Source organism: Barbus barbus (genome assembly GCF_936440315.1).
Source record: "Barbus barbus genome assembly, chromosome: 15".
NCBI classification, from domain to species: domain Eukaryota; kingdom Metazoa; phylum Chordata; class Actinopteri; order Cypriniformes; family Cyprinidae; genus Barbus; species Barbus barbus.
Genome location: NC_136743.1, coordinates 6,210,100 through 6,227,797, shown reverse-complemented (window position 1 = coordinate 6,227,797; position 17,698 = coordinate 6,210,100). Strand labels below are relative to the sequence as shown.

Here is a 17,698-nt window from a genome sequence, read left to right as displayed (position 1 = left end):
ACACATATTGAATAAATATGCCTACATTATAGCACCTTTAGAGTTACATAACCCATACAGACAGTGATGCTGCACAAAAAAATTATATTTGTGCCTTAAGCATATAGTTCATTAGTCATAAGCAACTCTCCCTTGTTTTACAAGTAAAAAAGTAATATTTATATAAATTATATTTAATTAGTAAAATTTGGTAAGTGTTCAATGTCCATATCATGTTCAGTATGAAACACCCAGACCAATTCAATGAGTGAATGGTGAATTTGTAGATTGGTTCAATCAATTGATTCATAAATATTGATATCTTGAGAGGATCCAGAACTGAAGTCCAAGAGGCTCCCAAACGTGGGTCCGGTGTCAGAACTGAGCCGTACACTGGGCAGCAAACTCTCACTATCCTGCTCTGATCTGATGTATCACAGATGCTCAGAGGCTTTGATGTGCCATAATATCCTCCCTCAACTTATTCTATGTCTCCGCTTCCCTCTCTCACACTCTCTCTCTCTCTTCTTCTCTCCTCACTTTCCCTCCTCCCCGGAGCTTCCTGTGCATCTTCACACATCCTTCTTCTCACATTCACTCAATTTGTCTATTCTCTGTATCTCTCTCATCTTATTCTCTCTGCTTCTTCTCTTCTCTCCTCATTAAAGAGCGAGTGCTTGAGTCATCCTTCGGGTAACAAGCACTGCCAGATCTCCCTGAAGAGTGGTGTGTGTGTGTGTGTGTGTGTAGGAGTCTGATGCAAGTCTTTTTACCTCAGTCCAGTCCAGTTATTTATGTCTCAGTATGTGACAAAAATGTCTTTCTCCCTTGATGCAGCTTATTTTCACTTTAAAGTGAAGTATATGTGCATATTAATATCTAGAGTAACATGAATCTGCTAGCCATGTCACGTGGTGCCTTTCAGTCACATTTTGTGTTATTATATATATATTAGAGTATATATAGTTCTATATTGATTTTTATAACAGTTCAGTAAACAAGAAGATGACACTCAGTAACTGAAACAATATTACTGTTTACATTCTTCCAATAAAGCCACAACAGAATTAACTTTTTTCTCCTAACAACATGAACATGTTGAGGCATTTAGTTCCTGAATGAATCCATGTTTTTTAACAAATCACCTGAGTGAATGATTTAATTGCACGCTTTTAAGGATAGTGATTTGTTTCTGAATGAATCAGTGTGTTTGTACAAATCATTTGAGTGAATGATTCAATGGTTCGCTTATAAAGATAGTCAGAGGTTTGTTTCTGAATGAATCAGTGTTTTTGAACAAATTGTTCAAGTGAATGATTCATTTACTTGCTTATAAAGTCAGTCTGGTGTTTTGTTCTGCAGTAAATCTGTGTTCTTAAGCGGATTGTTTGAATAAATGATTAATCGATTCACTCATAAAGACAGTCAATGGTTTGTTTCGGAATAAAGCAATATGTTTGAACAAATCGTTTGAGTGAATGATTCAGTTCTTGCTTATAATGTCTGGTGTTTTGTTCCATAATGAATCTGTGTTTTTGAATGAATCATTTGAGTGAATGAATCAGTGACTTACTCATAAAGAGTTGTTTCTTTTCTTGATGAATCAGAGGGTTGGAATGAATCAGTTGAGTGATTCAGTGACCTAAAGACAGTCATTTGTCGCCTTCTACTGGCATAATGATGTAGCCTGCAAACTATTGTTATTGAAATAAGAAATGACCTGAACCTCTAAATGTCATCTGCACAAACATTTTTTAAGGATTATGTCCTACATTGGAAATTAGATCTTTGGTCTTACATTTTTTTTTTTTTTTTTCTGGAGACATCAGGTTTACAGGTTTCCCACAGTATCATGAGGAAACATTTACCAATATATGCTAATTCATCCTCGTACAGAATTCAGACTTTTTTAGTTTTCGTCCAGGTTTAATAATGGGCAGTGGAGTTTTCTTTTATCTAGCTGAATGCATATGACAGAACTGCAGCTCAGCATTAACTGCACTGATGTCAGCTGGGGTTACTTGTCTGATTCGATTTGAATTTAAAAGTACATTTTACAATGAAATGCAAATTTATTCACACAGCTCCTTTATGTGCCAAAAGGACCCACCACTAAAAGTTCACAAAGATTCATTCGCTTTCTGAACGACTCACACTCGATAACAAAGGAATGCATGTGATTGCAAATGTTTCATCGTCTGATTGCATTAAAAGTTTTGATTGAAGAATGTTAAGAACCAGTTACTTCATACAGTCATTGCAATATACAGTTCTGCTGACATTCATCTTTGTGAAACTGTGTCAAAGTTGCTTGTCGCAGCTATGACCGAATGTTTCATGCAGCCTAATGCAGTTAGGACCGAAAAAAAAAATCAGGTACATTTACAGAAATCAAATGTCATGCTGACTGCATTTTTATTTACACCTAAACAAAAACTGGTTTTGCTTCCAATATCCTTGAAATTAGATTAATTTAAACATACAAGCAAATGTCAAGTTTTTCTATCCTATCCTAAGTAATTGCATTAGTTTTCCCCAAGGGGACCTAAATGAATCCCATGTTTTGATATCAGAGCGGTGGAGGTTTCTGATAAAGAGGGAACATTGTGAAAGACATCTCCGACCTCATGGGGTTTATTCTGTGTAGAGAAGCATCATGGGTATTATGCAATAATCGTACCACAATGTACCATCCCACGTCCTTAGACCTCATGGGAAACTGTAGGAACTGACAAAGACTTATTTCCAGGATATAATTATCACATTTTTATTTTGTGAGAAACAATTCACAGGGCATTTTATTTGGTTGCATGAGTCAGTACAAATATGCTTCAGCTGTTCTCTAAATTCTTTGTTTCTGTCTTGCAGGTGACTCTGAGCACTGAATGTGTGCGCGCCGCCATGAAAATGGCATACTGTCCTCATTGTAGTGGTGTGGCTTTTGCCAAACCCTGCTCAAACTACTGTAAAAATGTCATGAAGGGCTGTCTCGCCAATCAAGCGGATCTGGACTCGGAGTGGAGGAACTTGGCAGGTAGGTGGGGCCAAAATGGACACTTTATAGTTGGGTTCCGGCAGTAAAAATTCCATTCATTTTCTACAATTAGAAATTTATTTTTTAGTTTTTGATAACATATGAACATTTAAAAACAGACAACTCAGATATGAGGTTGTTAAATATGCATTTGTTGAAGTAATAAACTTAATATCTATTATGTATAATCAACCAATTTTGTATTTTATTCAGCAATGCCATTCATTAAATCTGTATACTGTCTTGAACCTTTGTCTGATTTTCAAATACTTCTTTGCTTCAAATCAAATTTATAATGTTGCGATTCACCTCAAATCTGGTTGGTTTGGTTCATGGCTTAAAACGCTTTAACCAAGACTTTTTAAAAATCTCCATGGGAAAAATGATTGGAAAAAATGTTTCCGGAATCAACACAATGATAGTTTTGTACTCTATTAGAATTAAACAGACATTGCAGTTGTCACACATAAGATGAAAGTCAACATGATATAAAGACTTTTGTTTTTGTGTGTAGATGCTATGCTGGAGATAGTTGACAAACTGAGCCGGCCTTACAGTGTGGATTCAGTGGTTCTGTCTCTGCCAAAACGCATTGCTGAAGCTATTCTCTACATGCAAGACAACCTCAACACGTTCAACAATAAGGTCAGTGCTGCACTTTAAACCTGTCTGAAAAAAGACCTGATGGGATAGTTCACCTAAAACTGAAAATTCTGTCATGAATTACTCACCCTCATGTCATTGCAAAACCCGTAAGACTTCATTCGTCTTTGGAGAACAAATTAAGATATTTTTGATAAAATCCAAGAGCTTTCTTTAACCTTTAATATATCACTAAATCATAAGTATATCCAGTATTATCAATTATTAATATAAATCTTAAATCCTTTATCAGTAAATAAATCTTGAACTCCTGCTTATTTAAATCTTGAGCTAGAATTGAACCAGAACCCTTTTTTGTTCTTCAGGTGTTTCAGGCTTGTGGTTCTCCTGCTCAGAGCTCCAAAACTGAAGATCAGATCAAGCGAGGTAGAAACACAGCAGAAGAAGTGAGCGGCACCCCAGAAGCCAAACTGGAGAAAGTGGTGAGTGTGTTTGAATGGTGTACAATAGTAGTTTTTGCTTTAGGACACTGCTTTACATCAGGCATCGAGTGGCAACCCAGCATAGTAACAAAATGGTTGATTATACAAAATGTACTTTGAACTCTGGCGTTTATTAACCCAGTAAAGCACACATATGAAATAGCATATTTAGCATATTTAAAGTATATACATATTTGATACAGCGGGATTTTATGGAGGAGCTTTTATACTTCAGGAGGAAAAAAAATATATTTATATAAATAAAACAAATGCATTCAGCAGCTCAAACTGAGCAAAAATATGCAATTTGTGCAGTTGTTAATATTTATATGGCTGAAAAGCTTGTAATGAAAATGAATGAGATTGCCTTTTACTTGCTAAAATGTATAAATTTTCAGTCAGACGACAGAAGGCATGTAGCAGATTGCGTACAAAGGGTTTTTCAGCAAACTTTTGATCATGTTGATAACTTAGAGGCCTTTGAAATGTGCAAATCAAATAGGAGACAGTAGGCTTTATAGGGTTAATATTACTGTGAACTGAACAGGCTCATTAATAAGCAAAATGATTAATGTCAACATATGCTGAGTAGGATTATTTTGTAAATGCATAAACAACAGCTGAAGTGTTATTTATTTTATTATTTGTAATTATAAATATTTTTTCGTTGCTGTCTGTGACCCTGTTTGTGAGATCACATTTTCCATCCCATTTTCGTTCTCTCAGTTATCCGATGTGTCCAGAATGTTGAGGGATATCATGCAGTACTGGGTCCATTTGCCCAGAAAACTGTGTGTGGATCGCGAGTCTGGACCGAGTGAAGCAGACAGATGTTGGAACGGAATGAGTGTGGACAGGTAAATGCCTATAAACAGCTCAGTCAACCTTAGTTTTAATAGAAACACAACATTCATTTACAGTGGCTACAAGATTATTTGAGAAAATTTATGGTACAAAATCTGCAGCTTTTCAAAAGTGTGGGAACACAGACATTACTTATCAGTGGCAAAATTTTCACACAGATTATTATTAATGTTTCATTATATGGGTCTGTCTGTGATGTTGCCTCTCAAACAGATCACATGCATCTTTCTTGTTGTTTTGTGTTCTGTCAGGTATCTGCCAGAAGTGATGGGAGACGGGTTGGCCAGTCAGATCAATAATCCTGAGGTGGAGATTGACATTACCAAACCAGACATGACTGTACGCAAACAGATCATGCAGCTTAAGATAATGATCAACCGACTGAAGTACGCCATTAATGGAAATGATGTGGACTTCCAGGACACCAGTAAGCATACACATACACTATACTGTTAAAAAATATGGAATCTTTTATTAAAGAAATTATTATTTTTATTCAGCTATAAACGGTGTAGACATTCATAATGTTAGAAAATGTTTTTTTTTTTTCAAATTAAGGATGTTCTTTTTTACTTTAAAGGCATCCTGAAATAAAAAAAAATATGTAAATTAAAAAATTTTTTTTTTTTCTTTTGATCAAATCACATTTAAAATTCAAATAATTTAAAAAAATATAACTGATTATAATTTTTTTTTTTAAATTAATATATTAAATTATTTATTCTTAAAGTCAATGAAATACGTCAACAGTTTAATAGTGAATCATCATTGCTGATATGGCTCTGTGTCAAAATAATAATAATAAAATAAAATACAAAATACTTCACTGCAAATTAATAGCTTATAACATTTACACCATTAAAACAGTGCATTTTTATTTATATAATCAAAATAATGTAATTATGAATAATATTAACAGTTACCAGTATTATCTAGCAGAAAATAAAATGGCGATGGGTGGAAAAAAAAGATGCGAAGAGGGTGACAGCATTAATGTTGAACAGATAATCTTAAACCAATAAACGCCAAAAATGTTAATTTAACAGAACTGAAAACACAGTTATAAATAACTTCTTGTTTTTGCTACAAAAAGAAGGGACACTAATTGGGTAAGGATTGAAATGATTTTGCAAATTGCCTTTCGAACTGAATGAATGAACTAAAATGAGTCAGATTCAAAACTAATTTAAAAACGAGTGCCTTCTAGTGTCAGGCTACAAAAACTGAAGTTAACTTAGAAGTGCAGCTACTTTAAGTTAGTTACTCTTCAACCCTGGAATGTAGCTTCGTCATTGCTGTGAAACGTTCCTGAACTCTGTCTCACTTCAGCTCATGAATCTCCTCGTTGTGTTTAGGTGATGATATCAGCGGTTCAGGAAGTGGAATGTGTGCCGACGATCAGTGTTCCCGTGATCCACGTTTATCGGCCCCAAACACAGACAAACCCAATGTATACGCCAATCCGTCAGAGAACAAGAAGGTGGTGAACGGAAGAAGCAGCCAGAACCTTCCTTGCATCAGTCTCTACCTTCTCTCATTGGTCACAGTCTTGCTTAGGCGATAATTGGCAGGCAATTCCACCAACTGGGACTGAGTACAGGACTGGGTTGGATTGTGGAGGGGTGGGGTTAGTCACATTGCCAAAACAAACATGCAAACATCAACGAAAACCGGCGAATGCATCACTTTTTTGTCTTGAACATCATGGAATATTCTTAGATCTGTGTAATTTTTTGTCTCTTATTTGATATATGACACCCCTTGAGCTGGTCTTTTGCTTGTCTTTATGTCTGTGGTGAAAAAGGTCTCTGAGAATGCACCAATCTGTAACAATAGCTATGAAAATCCACCCCAACAAACAAAACATGCTGGTTTTTCCTTTCTCAAAAATCATTTTAGATTATATTTATTTATTAATTAAGACCCATAAAGATAAGACGTCTCTGGCTGCTCAAGCTTGAGAATGTCCTTCAACATTCGGTCAAAGTGAACAAAACCTCTGAAAGAACCGTGTGTTCTTCTTATCTCTGTTTTAAAGCCTTTCTAATCATGAACACAAGCTCATGCTCTCTCTGTCTCTCTCTCTCTCTCTCTCTCTCTCTCTCTCTCTCTCTCTCTCTCTCTCTCTCTCTCGTTTATTGTACTAGCTTCCACACTCTGCTTTGCAAATGGGTTTCAGGGGCCATTTTAAAGAAAACACAACATGTATTTACTCTGGATGTAAATAAACGTGTACTAACCACAGTTACATTTTCAGTATATCCTTGAGGACCCTCAACAGCACTAGAGCAATATTTGGGATGAAACATTAATGCACCGGCAATGAGAAAGAGACGTGCGTGTTTTACGAAACGATGTGCTCTAATCCGTGGGACAGATATATAATGACCGTCATCTCAGAAAGGGATTTTACACGCGGGAAAAGACAAGCCGGAGAATGAAAGACTCAAATCCGGAGGGATGTGGAGGGGTTTCTGGACATTGTTAATTTGATATTGATTCAAACCTCATAGAGATGTGTGTGTGTTATGTGTGAGTGCACTTCAGAGAAAGTGTTGCTTTGTAAGTACTCACTATACAAATATACACATGTACTCAATACATGCTGCATCCACGTCAAATCTGATTAGTTCAGTGAGTCACAGATGTGTCTCAACTATTTCCCAGCCCAACACCCTGCCTTTAGTTAGCAGACAAGTTGGGTTCTTTATGGTACACACACAATGTTGATGTGAAAACGGCTTTGCGCAACATTGCGCAAACGTTTATGGAACCTTTTACCAAGGAAAATCTGTCAGTTTTAGAATCATACTCTATGCAAGTATGTAAATGCAAATAATGTAAGCATGCATACTTCTACTTTTGCATTAGTGTATCAATAGTACACCTTAGTACTCAAAAGGGCGACAGAGCTACCATAAAATGTTTGCGTTATTTAATCAAATTTTGTTGTTAAGGTAGCTGTAGCTATAAACGTGTTGACCGTTGGACTAGCTTGAACTTAGCGTGCTAAGCTAAATAGCATGCATGTCTCCCGTACTTATGTTACATTTTGAATTACACCAAGGCTAATTTCCAACATCCCCATGACCTTACACAGGAAAATAAGGTAAAATTGAAATAAGGTAAGCATGCATACTAATGTGCATTTTTGTGTTAATGTTACATAAGCACAACTTAGTACTCGTGGAGGCAATAGAGTTATCATCAAAAGTTTGCGTTATTGAATCAAATGTTGTTGTTCAGGTAGCTATAAATCTGTTGAATGTTGGACTAACTTGAAATAGCTTGCTGAGCTAAATTCACTTCACTCGGTAAAATGTTTGCAAAAATTTGCCTAATATCCACAATAGTGCACCATACTTATGTCACATTATAAACACTGAAGCTAATTTCCAGCATTCCCGTGACCCTACAGAGGATAATTGGTTTGGAGAATGGATGGATTTTGGCTAATTTCATACCGCAATGTAAAATCAAGCATAGCTAGAAGTATTTGTGTTCTCGTACTTGCATAGAGTTTCAGGCCTAGGAGAGAATGTTGCATTTTTTTTTTACCAAACCTGAAAAGAGCTTAATTTTTGGCTCTTTTAATGGACCTTGCGTTTGTAGAGGCTACAGGAAGTGATGCAACTAATTAAGGTTGCTTTGGCTTTGCAGAGAAAGTGCTGCAGTTTCGGTCACCATAAAGTGGCGTACAGATCTGACCGGGTCATTAAGATGGAGAACTACATTCCCTCCCTTACAGTTTAGAGATGCTGCACTTTGCATGACGCACGCGGCCACGTCCGCATGACTACATCACATGATCAGGGGTCGATAACAGAGAAATATCCCACAGGCGGTGTTATGGATTGTTTGTTGATCGATTGGATCAAATGTGGTTGAAAAAATGGACCCGTGGCACAATTCACTAACTATCTGTAGAGTGATCTGACCTGAAATCAGTCTTAACTGTCTTCAGCATGTTTGTTAAATCATTGACAGTTAGTAGTCTGACCCCAGGTCAGCTAAACAGTCAATAATATACTTTATTATTATTATTATTTTGTTTGTTTAAAAAAATAATAAAAAAATAATGGGGAGTTTGTGTTGAAAGTAGAACATTTTGAAGAGACTGAGGAAATGATCTGTCCAGTGTTGTTGTATGTTCTTTAAAAAGAAAGAGAAAAACCCTTGTGTCAATTATATAGATCAAAAGATTTTGAAAATATCTGTCACGTCCATTTTGTTCACAAATGCACACACTTAAAACACACAGACATGAGTGATGATACCCAAGTGCTTTGCATCTTTCTATAAAAAAATGTTTTTGGCCTGATTTGGAAGAAAAATAACTGGACCCAGGTTTCCTATATATATATATATATTAATGTGTGTGTGTGTGTGTGTGTGTGTATATGTAGATACAGTATGTCTATATATGTACATATGTATGAATATATGAAATGTGTGTGTGTGTGTGTGTGTGTGTGTGTGTGTATATATATATATAGATAGATAGAATAGATGCAAGAATAGATATTCTATAATAGTAATAATATTCAGTAATAATATATATAATATTCAGTAATAATATATAATAGTAATAATATTCAAGAATAGTAATATTCTTGAATAGACGTCGCCTTACTTACTTCAGATATGAATACAGGTTAGTTTGTTTCTTCTTCACCCTCCGTTTCTTAAAGTGTAGGTGAAGGCGGATGTGAGAAACCCCCCTCAACTTAATGGAAAAGTAATTTATTTAAATCAATTGTGGTTTTTGAACCAAACCATTTATAAACTATTTATTTTCATTCTCATTCAACAAAAATGATTACAAAACAACCCAAAGCATTATCATCAAAGTCCCTATAGTCTTTATCATAGCTCTGCACCAGCAGGGAACATAAAAACCTACCCCTTTCTGCACATTTATTTACAGCATTTATGCAGTACACTAAGAAGTGTGAGAACCAATTAGACACCATTTTCACTCTTTTATTGCTGAAAACCACAAAAGAACACACATCGACCTTTTTAAAATGTTTTCCTCTCAGCTATGAGAGTCTGTTCCAATGTTTTCCTCCCTCTCACCTGCTCATCTCCTGGGTAGAGCCCATCTGTGCCCTCTACACAACTGATGATGTCAACAGCCATTTCCTGTCTAATTGTGCCAATCTGTTCATGCCAGTGTATCTGCTCTGGGATCAGTATCAGTGTCTCATTGATTATTCTGCATAATCTAATTTGTTCTACAACTCTCTCTCTCTCTCTCTTGACATGTTTGTCTTATGCGGTTTCTTTCTCTTTCTCTGCTGATCAGGTGGGTCTGTGTTAATTTCACCCAATTGTGGAGGTTGATTACTGGAACATACATCATTTATATTGTGAGCTGCTCTGCAGAGAGGCAGAAAACTCTTATCTCTCATTCTGGGACTAAAATAGCATCTTATTCCTTCCCAAAACATGCAGACCCAATGCTCGGTCCAGCAGATGGGCAATTTCTACATTAAGGAACATAGGGTTTATATCCATTAGTTTTGTTTCCATGACACAGTCTGGACCAAATTAAACTGGCAAATATTCAAACAGGGACTGAATATAGAAAATTGCATCTGTTTTTCCATGTACAGGTACATCTCAAAAAATAGAATATCACGAAAAGGTCAATATTTATTTTTTGTCACTCATTTCAGAAAGTGAAACCCATATATTATATAAATTCATTACACATAGAGTGAAATATGTCAAGCCTTTATTTCTTGAAATTTTGATGATTATGGCTTACAGATAATAAAACCCCAAATTCAGTGTCTCAGAAAATTAGAATATTACATAAGATCAATGAAAAAAAAGGATATTTTAAACAGAAATGTCAGGCTTCTGAAAAGTATGTTCATTTCTATGCACTCAATATTTGTTTGCAAAAATTACTTTATCAATGCGGCATGGCATGGAGGCAATCAGCCTGTGGCACTGCTCAGGTGAAGTGGAAGCCCAGGTTGCTTTGATAGCGGCCTTCAGGTCATCTGCATTGTTGGGTCTGGTGTCTCTTATCTTCCTCTTGACAATACACCATAGCTTCTCTATGGGGTTCAGGTCAGGCGAGTTTGCTGGCCAATCAAGCATAGTAACACCATGGACATTGAACCAGCTTTTGGTACCTTTGGCAGTGTGGGCAGGTGCCAAGTCCTGCTGGAAAATGAAATCAGCATCTCCATAAAGCATGAAGCATGAAGTGCTCTAAAATATCCTGGTAGATGGCTGCGTTGACTGTGGACTTCAGAAAACACAGTGGACCAACACCAGCAGATGACATGGCAGCCCAAATCATCACTGACTGTGGAAACTTCACACTGGACTTCAAGCAACATGGATTCTGTGCCTCTCCACTCTTCCTCCAGACTCTGGGACCTTGATTTCCAAATGAAATGCAAAATTTACTTTAATCTGAAAAGAGGACTTTGGACCACTGAGCAACAGTCCAGTTCTTTTTCTCCACAGCCCAGGTAAGATGCTTCTGACATTGTCTCTGGTTCAGAAGTGGCTTGGTAGCCCTTTTCCTGAAGACGTCTGAGCGTGGTGACTCTTGATGCACTGACTCCAGCTTCAGTCTACTCCTTGTGCTCTCCCAAGTGTTTGAATCAGCTTTGCTTGACAGTATTCTCAAGCTTGCGGTAATCCATGTTGCTTGTGCACCCTTTCCTACCCAAAATCTTCCTTCCAGTCAACTTTGCATTTAATATGCTTTGATACAGCACTCTGTAAACAGCCACTCCTTTCAGTAATGACCCTCTGTGACTTACCCTCTTTGTGGAGGGCGTCAATGTTCGTCTTCTGGATCATTGCCAAGTCAGCAATTTTCCCATTATTGTGGTTTCAAAGAACAAGAGATACCCTGAATTTATACTGTATGGATGGTCATTAATTGAAACTCAAATGTAAATATTCTAATATTTTGAGATACTGATTTTTGACTTTCATGAGCTGTAAGCTCTAATAAAAAAAACAAAAAACAAATAAAGTTTACATGTAATGAATCTAAAATATATGAAAGTTTCACTTTTTGAAATAAGTTACAAGAAACAAAAAAAAAAACACTTTTTCATGATATTTAAATTTTTTGAGCTGTACCTGTAATTTTTAACTTTTACAGTTCACTTACATTTAGCCTATGCGTGATGCACCATTAACTATTTCATGAAACTATCATAGTAATGAAGCCCAAGTGCCACCTACAGGCCTATTATGTGAAGTGTAGGCTGGCGAAATGGTGACATGAAAGGACTTTATTATATTACCATTTTGATAATTATGCAGCATTATGAAAGTGTCTTATGCTCATCAAGCCTGCATTTATTTGATCAAAAATACAGAAAAACTCTAATATTGTGAAATATTATTACAATTTAAAATAATGTTTATGTATTTTAATATAATTTAAAATATAATTTAGTGATGCAAAGCTGAATTTTCAGTATCATTACTCCAGTCTTCAGTGCACGATCCTTCAGAAATCAATCTAATGCTGATTTATTATCAATATTGGAAACAGTTGTGCTGCTTTTTTTTGTTGTTGTTGTTAGTTATTCAGTTATTTATAATTATTTTTATCTTATTCTTTTGGAACCCGTGATACTTTTTTGGTGTTCATTGATAACTAAAAAATAAAAAGAACTGTATTTATCAAAATAGAGATGTTTTCTAACAATAGCAATCTTTACTATCACTGTTTCTATCAATTTTGCAAATCTTTGCTGAATGAAAACTAATTTCTTTCAAAAAACCAAAAACACTGACCTCAAGCTATTCGACAAATATTGTTACAAAAGTTATATTTTAAATAAATGCAGTGCTTTTTTTAAATCTTTTTATTAATCAAAGAATCCTTCAAAAAGTACAGTATCACAGGTTTCCAACATTGATAATAAATCAGAATTGCATAACATTTATTTTAAAGTATATTACAAATTTGTTCAAATAAATGCAAGCTTGATGACCATAAGTGACTTCTTGCAAAAAATATCAAATAATTTATCCAAACTTTTGACCTATAATTTTTTGTTTATATATATATATATATATACGTATATATATTTATTTTTTTATTTTTTTATTTTTTATTTTTTTTGCATTTGGCCCTATTTTACATTTGAGCCCCTGCCCCTGAGGAACTCTCTGCATGTCCCTGGTTATATACTTAAGTGTGTGCTTCTCTCTAGAGAACTGAAATAGGACAAGAGGGCTTGTGTTAACCAAAGTAACCAAAAAGACTTCACACATGACACATCTATCTTTCAAAGGGAAGTACATTTTGTTATTACACTGAGACATTTATGCAGAACATGCTACTTCTTTCTTGAATTACAGACTTTTAAGATCTCATTTGTATTTTCTTTTCTTAATCGAATTGTATTTGTTTAAGTTATTCTTTAATATAATTATTCCTTTATCAACAAACCCACTTGTAAGATTCCAGTTGTATCACATACCACGCTTTTGGACACTATTCTTTGAAGTACCATTTAAATAGCACAGTGTATAAATATTGTAATCATACAATCCCATGAATCAAAGTAAAGTATTACCATTCGGATTCCATCACTGCACCACAACAGAAAACTTTACCAATCATAGAGCTATATGAAGAACTACGCCTTCCTCATCGTTTGAACCTGACGTTCTTTTCCACACCCCACATGGAGGCCTGCGGCCCAGCTTCAGATTGGTGTGTTTGAAGCCTATCTCTTTTATGTGACATGAAGGCCCTGCTGCACGTCCCTCACTTTGATGAAATCTGGTCAGCAGGCAATGCGACGTGCATCCTCTTTGTCCTGTGTGCTCCAAACACCCCGCATCCGCTTCTGCTGTCTTCCTCCAACAGATTGATACCAGGCAGACTCCCCACAAAACAAAAGCTTCAATGCGACAACGTGTCATCCTCTGTGTTTATTTTTCAGAGCGATGGATGGCTGTAGGAAGATCTGAAGCGTATCTCTTCCCACCTCCAGATGGATGATGGTTAATAATGTGACAATGTGCTAGTCCAACATCAACAGTGCTGTATTCCATATCTGAGATTCCTCTCGTGTTTGTGGAGCTACCGGCCAGGAATAAAATGCCATACGATTCTTATTTTGGCTCTTTAAGAGCGAGTCCAAACGTTATTTTATTGTATTTGTGGTTCAGGAGCTGCATATCTTTCAGACATTCTTCCGTCTCCGTTAAACATTCCTTTCTTGCTAGACTAAATTGACCATTGCTGTTATTTATCCACATCAGCGAACTCTTCAATGATTCATAGCGTTTCACATTAAGAGGGGCTTGACCTTGCTGACAGAATGAAAATTCTTTAAAATATTTTGTGCACTGTCTTTGGGAACATTGTAAAAAGTTTATTGCTTACTTTAACTGTACCACCTTCCAGAAATATGTAATTGAAGGCAAGACAGGAAAGTTATGGTCTGTCTTTTTTCCATGCATAATTTTGGATACGGTTTTCTTCAAGATTTTTAAGTGGCTATCCTTCACACAAACACACACACACACACACACACACACACACACACACACACACACACACACACACACACACACACAGACACACACACACAGAGGGGTTGTAGCCTACTCATTGGGCCCTTGCATTAACATGATTTTAAAATAAGAGACAATAAGCGAGTGGTGCTTCTCACGTTTAATGATTGCCATGGCTTTGTTTTGTGGTTGCAAAGTGTTTTTAGCATGTTGCTATGTGGATGTTTTGGGTGGTCGCCAAAGTCAAAAAAGTCCACCATAAAGTCTGAATATAAATATATGGGATTTTATTTAATTATTTATTTACTTACTTACCAGGCAAACCTTTCACAGCATCTCTTCAAAATCTTGTTGGAGTTAAATTTTTGTTCGTAGCACAAAGGCCGGATGAGCTACAGTGGGGGAAATAAGTATTCAACACTTGAACAAATTTTTTATTAAACACATTTCCAGTGCAGCAATTCACATTAAATTTTGACCAGATGTTGGTATTAACTCAATAAATCTACAAATAGAAATAAGAAATAAGAAAATTACAATCCATAAAAAAGTTATATTTAATGAAGTGAAATAGGAGAAGAAAAAAGTATTAAACACACAAAGAAAAAGCAGTACACCAAGGCAAGACAACAGCTGATTTCACTGATTAGTTCAACTTCCTATTTGTGCAAATTAGAATCAGCCAGGTTATTGCAGGTTAATCAGTTAGAAAAAGCCTTACCCACCTCTGAATGCAAGTATACAAACATCTCATGATGGGTAGAGGCAAAGAGCTGTCCCAAGACCTTCGCAACAAGATTGTTGTGCTGCATAAAAATGGTAGTGGTTACAGACGGATTTCACAACTCCTAAATGTTCCTGTAAGCACCATTGGGTCCATTATACGCAAGTGGAAAGAAAAAAACTCCACCACCAACCTGCCACGCAAAGGAGCTCCTCGAAAGATTTCTGATCAGGGAGTCATCTCAAGGAGTCAGAAGAGTAATCCAAGAGCCAAGGACCACTCGGAAACAGCTACAGAGAGACTTGGAAGAAGCAGGTACAGTTGTCACAGAGAAAACTATAGGCAATGAAATCCATCGCCACGGCCTCCATGCACGCTCACCTCGGAAGGCTCCATTTTTGAAGAAAAGGCATGTTGAAGCTCGTTTGATGTTTGCTACAAAACGTCAAACAGGTTTCTCCTCACTCAGTGAGGCACCCACTGAGAAACCTGATGAAAGTGCTCTAGTTATTGGCGATTCTATTGTATGGAACGTGAAAATAAAGACACCAGCAACCATTGTCCATTGTTTACCGGGAGTCAGAGCGCCTGACATCTTGGCAAATTTAAAAGTGCTGGCTAATGCTAAACGTAAATTCAGTAAGATTGTTATCCACGTCGGTGCTAATGATGTTCGACTTAAGCCAGTCGGAGATCACTAAAAATAATGTTAAAGAGGTGTGTGCTTGAAAGTACGATGTCAGAAACTGTAATATGCTCTGGTCCGCTCCCTGCTTACCGTGGCAATGAGATTCATAGCAGACTGTCGTCACTCAATGGCTGGATGTCTAAGTGGTGCCTGCAGAATAGCATAGACTTTATAGACAATTGGACGAGTTTTTGGGGCAGACCTGACCTGTTGAAAAGAGATGGTCTTCATCCCTCTTGGGGTGGTGCCGCTCTTCTCTCTAGAAATATGGCACATAGTCTTAGAGTTCGTACTTGACTAACTGGGGCCCAGGTCAGGAAGCAGACAGATTGGCTAAACCGACCGTTTGCTAGCCGCCTCACGTCACAGAAGTCAGTTAATTCTCAGCACATAGAGACTCCTTCACTAGATATCACACTATAGAGACTGTGTCTGTTCCCCGAACTAGAAAATACAGAAAACGTCCAAACCAAATTAAGAGTAACAATTTAATTGATGTTAAACAAATAAAAAATGTTTACAATACAGAGAAACAATTGATAAAGCTTGGCTTACTGAATATCAGGTCCAAGTCTACAAAAGCACTTTTTGTAAATCATTTGATCAATGATAATAATCTAGATTTGCTCTGTTTGACAGAAACATGGATAAAACCAGATGAATACATTACTTTAAATGAGTCCACCCCCCAAGATTACTGCTATAAAAATGAGCCACATCCGAAAGGTAAAGGGGGAGGTGTTGGAACAATTTATAGCAATATTCTCAGTATTTCTCGGAGGTCAGGCTTTAAGTATAACTCGTTTGAACTTATGGTGCTGCGTATAACATTATCTAGAGAAACACGTGTTAGTGATAAATCCCCTGTGATGTTTGTACTGGCTACTGTATACAGGGCACCACACAGACTTTATTAAATAATTTGCTGATTTTCTATCTGAGTTAGTACTGGCTGCAGATAAAGTCTTAATTGTTGGTGATTTTAATATCCATGTCGATAATGAAAAAGATGCATTAGGATCAGCATTCATAGACATTCTGAACTCTATTGGGGTTAGACAACACGTTTCCGGACCTACTCATTGTCGAAATCATACTCTAGATTTAATTCTGTCACATGGAATTGATGTCAGTGGTGTTGAAATATTGCAGCAGAGCGATGATATCTCAGATCATCTAGTCTTGTGTAAACTCCATATAGCTAAAACTGTAAATTCTACACCTTGTTACAAGTATAGTAGAACCATCACCTCTACCACAAAAGACTGCTTTGTAAGTAATCTTCCTGATTTATCTCAATTCCTCAGCATATCCAACAGCGCAGAAAAACTTGATGATGTAACAGAAACTATGGACTCTCTCTTTTCTAGAACTTTAGATACAGTTGGTCCTTTACGCTTAAGGAAGATCAAAGAAAACAAACATAACCCCCGGTATTTATTCAATACAGTCACTAAATTAACGAAAAATAAAGCATCAACAGGTGTTGGCATTTCCCAAAAGCACAGCAGTAATGATTTTATGAACTACTTTACTTCCAAGATCGACTCTATCAGAGATAAAATTGTAACCATGCAGCCGTCAGCTACAATATCGCATCAGATAGTGCGCTATAGATCCCCTGAGGAACAATTCCACTCATTCTCTACTATAGGAGAGGAAGAATTGTATAAATTTGTTAAATCATCTAAACCAACATGTATGTTAGACCCTATTCCATCTAAACTACTAAAATAGCTGCTTCCAGAAGTCATAGATCCTATTTTGGCTATTATTAATTCATCACTGTCATTAGGATATGT

General features: G+C 36.4%; 1 protein-coding gene across 1 annotated transcript in view; it reads left to right on the top strand.

Moving 5' to 3' along the window:
* gpc1b (glypican 1b) overlaps positions 1–9,047 on the top strand; it is a 74,432-nt gene extending 65,385 nt beyond the window's left edge. The window contains exons 4-9 of the mRNA XM_079434522.1: positions 2,848–3,013; positions 3,528–3,658; positions 3,982–4,098; positions 4,825–4,955; positions 5,214–5,389; positions 6,318–9,047. Coding sequence (XP_079290648.1) covers positions 2,848–3,013; positions 3,528–3,658; positions 3,982–4,098; positions 4,825–4,955; positions 5,214–5,389; positions 6,318–6,526 — 930 coding nt within the window. The 3' untranslated portion in view covers positions 6,527–9,047. The remainder of the gene's footprint in view (positions 1–2,847; positions 3,014–3,527; positions 3,659–3,981; positions 4,099–4,824; positions 4,956–5,213; positions 5,390–6,317) is intronic.
* Positions 9,048–17,698: the final 8,651 nt, after the last annotated feature.